Source organism: Oculina patagonica, chromosome 4, assembly GCF_052425735.1.
Source record: "Oculina patagonica isolate OP01 chromosome 4, crgOcupat, whole genome shotgun sequence".
In the NCBI taxonomy this organism is placed as follows: Eukaryota; Metazoa; Cnidaria; class Anthozoa; order Scleractinia; family Oculinidae; genus Oculina; species Oculina patagonica.
The window spans coordinates 12,202,826-12,207,827 of NC_135761.1; the positions used below are offsets into that span (position 1 = coordinate 12,202,826).

At 37.6% G+C, this 5,002-nt stretch overlaps 1 protein-coding gene across 1 annotated transcript; it reads left to right on the top strand.

Annotated features, from left to right (window-relative positions):
• The first annotated feature begins 1,265 nt into the window (after positions 1-1,265).
• On the top strand, positions 1,266-2,611 carry LOC144651527 (rhodopsin, GQ-coupled-like). Its single transcript, XM_078511491.1, has one exon. It carries the CDS (start codon positions 1,534-1,536, stop codon positions 2,521-2,523), a length of 990 nt encoding a protein of 329 aa, XP_078367617.1. The 5' UTR covers positions 1,266-1,533; the 3' UTR covers positions 2,524-2,611.
• The last annotated feature ends 2,391 nt before the right edge of the window (positions 2,612-5,002 follow it).

Below are 5,002 nucleotides of genomic sequence, written 5' to 3' on the forward strand. Positions count from 1 at the left end.
TTGGCTTTCCAACATTTTTAGCCAATCACAATGCAAATTACTGCAAGTGGATTTTCTTGTCTGACGTCTGCGGAAAAAGCTAAAGCACGTTCAACTTTTACCCCAGAAGCAATTTATTTTACGCGCGTAAATCATTTTGCCAGTTATACTTCACCTTTAAAAGTAAAAAACGTTTGGAATTTATCCACCAACTGTAAGTTTTATAAAACGATTTTCTTGGGATATTTCCATTCACATTTCAATTTAATGATATGCATATATATCTGCAGGTAATAAGTATGTCATTCTTCACGTCATGTGTCAAATTGAACATTATCGAAGAAGTGCAGAGGAACTAGACTTACAACAATTCCGTTAATTATTACGGTCGGTCACATTTCGGTCAATTTTTTACCCATAAACGCTCGTTATTTCCCACGATCGACTACCTTTTGGAGTTTTCAAACTTGATTTTCTTTATTTAAATAAAAATTCTAGAGCACAACCACTTGAAATGTCTAACAAAAGCAAGAACAAACTTGTATATTTTGTATATATTTTTTACAATGAAAAGCGTTGTTTTGTTCACAGTACTGCGAGTAAGAGTCGAATGGAATTTAACCCTTTCCCCTCAAGAACCCCCGAAAATAAGCACCCCCAAAAACTGATCTCAAACGGAAAAATGCTTCCAATCAACCCTCGTCTACCGAATAAAAGCCCATAACATTATATTCAGATTCAGATCAGTATGTCTTCTTCCAGGCGTTTATATAGTTCCCCCGAATACAAGCCTCCTTTGTACTGCTTGGGTTTGTGTTTTATTTTTTTTCGGAGTATAATCAGAGACTTGTAATGTTCACTTAGCGCAATGTGAATTTTGGAGTGTGGATTGAAACTTGTTACGATGTATCAAACGTTAACCGTTTTTTCTTTCTTTTTGCCTTTGCCTTTGCCGTTTGATGGTCTGACTAATTAGAATTTGCTATTTTACCATTTGACAAAAGTAAACATGCTAAATTTGGTATGGAAATGAAAACTTAGCTGAAGTCAAAACATCCTCGTTCAACATTTGAATATTTATGTTACATGGGTTCCTTTTGTGCTGAATGTTTTCTTAAAGGCAGGTGTCAGCGATACAGCTTGGAAACGGGCGACATCGTGAAATAAAAATTTGTCTCGAATTCGGCAGTCAGTAAATAATTTAAAATTGGAGTTATATGCCGAAAGCAGTTACTCGTAGAAAAAAAGGCAAGTTCATTTCACACCAAATAAAAATTAATGTCCTTCAATATAATTCGGGTATAGACTGTAATATTTAGTCCTCGTTAAAGGTCTGTCGGTAAATGAAGTAATTTTTCATTAACTCGAAATGCTGTTTTTATGACGTATCACGTGATAAAATAGTATTTTTGTTTACTATATATATGAGGAAGTTCAGCGGGTGGTCTTTTATCATGCCTTTTCATTAATTCCTTAACTTCACTTTAACTTGAAAATATCAGACGTCTGATACGAAAAAATTCGAACACATCACCGAACTGTAAACAACACGAAATGCTGCTATCGAGTGAAGAAGCGCTTGCTTTCGCCGGGGTTCTCTTGTTCATTTTCTGTTTTGGCCTGGTGGGAAATGTTTTAGTTTGTTTAGCTATTTACTGCGACAGAGATCTCCGTCGACAGCATTCGAACTATTTTCTTTTTAACCTCGCGGTAACAGATCTATTAACCGTCATATTTGTAATACCGTTCTGCGCCGCTGCGCTGATACAAGAGAACTGGCGTTTTGGCGACGCCTGGTGTCAAGCCACGGCTTTTGTGTACTACAGCTTGGCGATCGTTGGCCTTGAAAGCCTAGCGTTTATAAGCTGGGATCGTTTTTATGCCATCATCCATCCGCTCAAGTACAGGGCGAACGTAACTTCGAAAAGGATTTGCACCGCCATCGCTATAAGTTGGGTCTGGGCGATTATTTTTACAATCCCTTGCGCTGTATTAGGTTGGTTCAGATACGGACAGTACGAGTCAATGTGTACGTATAACTTCACCGGGACGGGAGATAAGTGGAAAACGCGGGTGATAATTTACAGTATTCTTACGATTGTGCTGTGTATCACGATACCGTCGGGGGTGATTCTGTTCTGCTATCTTCGAATTATTTCTGTTGTGAGACGTCAAGGAAGGCGAGTTGACACCATCACTTCAAGAGAAACACCGAATGTTAATTCCAGGCGTCATGCATGGAGAAACTACTACAGATTTAAAGGTCTCCGGACAATAACTTTAGTAATAGTTTTATTCATTCTTTCGTGGATTCCCTTCAGTGTAACACGACTTATAAAAACGATAACATGGAATCATGAAATCATTCCAGCCGTAGTGGACACATTCGCTACTGTGCTATCATTGTTCAGCACTGCCGCTAATCCTGTAGCGTACAGCTTGTTCAGAAAAGACTTCCGAAGAGCATTCAAAAGACTTCTTCAGCAAGCGTGTTGTTGTTGCAAACTAGGAACAGACCAAAATGAAATAGGTAGGGTGGAGTAGAAAATTATCTCTAATGCAGTGACATTTATCATGTTTGTTGACTTTTGATAAATTATAGCAAATTGTAAATCAGCAACTGAAAATGAGCTTTTCGTAGACGAAATAAAAAAAAAGACATTTTTTCCTGTTACGCACGCGAGTTAAATTGAACAGCTGGTTGAACCGTAGTTTTCTAAGCTCGTCAAACAAACCGACGTTCAAGCCAGTGTAAGGCTAAATAAAGGGTTTGCCCTCAAGCATACAAAACCGTTTTTAATTTTTACGGTGATAAGAACAGACACGTTTAATTATAACTGCTGCTATAAAACTTCAATTCTCTTTTGAAGTTTGTGTAGAAGCGAGAACTTCATAGGTTTTTAACGCCTTTTTTGTCGTAACGTACAACAATCGTCCTTCGTCAAAAACAGATCATTCTTTGCCTTCGCTCCGATTAAAAGCTGGTGTCGATGGAACGTTTGGAAATTTAGTACAGTTTATTTTGCTTTTTCCAGTGCTTGCGGAAATATTGTGCAATTTGTGCTCATCTCAAAATTTCACACGGTTAAGTCAAGATAAAATAGTGTTTGATGAGGAGACAAAGAACTTGTCGATATTAGTCTGTGTAGTTTGTTTTTCTTTTCAAATATCAAAATGTGCAATTATAACGTGAAATTAAACTGGCCCAGCAAGGTGTCCTTGAAGCTTTTACAATGGTTTGTTTTCAGTTTTTATTAATTTAAAATCTACTAGTATGAGATATACATCTCGGAAAAGAGCACATTACTTATTCAAATTACTTGAACAAAGTTTACTATTTGTCTGTGGCGATCAGTAGACTTAATAACATTTTACTCTGATGAAGGTGGACAGAGGCCACAGAAAATTTAGTGACTTAAAAGTAAGATCAGATGAATCATTCTAGTTATATGAACGAAGTTTGTTTCGTTCTTGTAAATTACAAGCTGTATTTTTAATTAACATTAAAATTGACGAAAGGCTGAAGATGCGATCCCTCATTTTCTGGGCATATTCACGGTTTTTACCGAAGAACATTAAAAATTTCGCTGTGCCTTAATAGAGCGCTGATTGGCTACTCAGACTCGGAATATCCTTTGCTATTCACCTCCGAGCAACGCGCGGGAGAAAATTGGTAATCTTTTTAGGGAAAACTAGTCAAAAATAATTCTTTCGAGCTATATTATCTCACTAAACAACTATTCACCTCAGTGTCGGTGGCTAGTGGTGATCAATAGTTGTTAACTTTTCATCTCCGAGCAACGCGCGCACGAAACTTGTAATCGTTTCAGGAATAAATTAGACAAAAATCATCCTTTCGGGTTATTTTATCTCACTTTTCGGTGGCTTGTGGTGAATATTTACCTCGCCGGGTAAATATCCACCACTTCCACTTCGGTGAATAGTTGTTAATTTATCTTTAATACCCACCGACACTGACCTCGATGTTAATAGTTGTTTTAGTATATTCTAAAACAGTGAGATAAAATAGCCCGAAAGAATGACTTTTGACTAGTTCTTCTCCTTTAAAGATTACCTTTCCTTTAAAACGGAACAAAACAAACACTATGAGAAAGAAAGATGTCCGTTACCTTTGTATGATTGTTGATGACTTCTAAGCGAATGTGGGAATCCTCTCGAAAATGAGAAGCTCCGGTGAGAAGAGAACTAAATAATGTTTGCTCAATCGATCTGACTGAGTTTCTCATCGATCGCCAAAACCGCCGTGTTTACGATCATTTCTAATGCCTTGAGAACCATCTCTTGAAAATATTTTCGGTCCAAAAGCCTTGGTAGTTAATTTGAAAAATTCCCAGTGTTTAAAATATCTAGGACTTGAACGAGTTTCTTTCAAATCAAAGAAATTTTCATTCAGCAAAAGCGGCCATGTTTACTTGCCTGGATGTCAAAGGTGGCATGGCTAAGTAACCAAGCCTTCAAAGCTATAATCACCTCGCGCGGGGTGAATATAGCCTCATAAGCCGAGCTTCTCGACCAATCAGAATGCTTCAATTCTTATAATCACCTCTGAAATTATACTAATAGGCCTTATGCGCGATAACGCCATATGCTCAAAATTCACCACCAAGCCTCGTTTGTGCGAATTATTCCTAACCTTCACGTAGTTTTCACGTGGGCATTCTTTTAATCTGTGCTGCTTTGGGAATTCGTACATGATAGAATTTACAAGTTTGCACTTCAGAAGCGAGGCTTGGTGGTGAAACTAGCCAGTCTGACGTGAACATGCATAACAAAGGATATTCCGAGTTTGAGTAGCCAAACAGCGCGCGCCAAAAACGCTATCCACTGTTTTAGTATATTCTAATAGACCATAATAGACCGCATGCAAAGTTCAGAACGTTTTTTAAAAAGAAATTAAAATAAGAAGAAACTTAGCAAGCAGCAAAAAAACCGTGGACGAAGATCCTGCTATTCCTGTCGGGAGATTGGATCTTTAAGTTAAGGGTCCACAATAAATCTAATC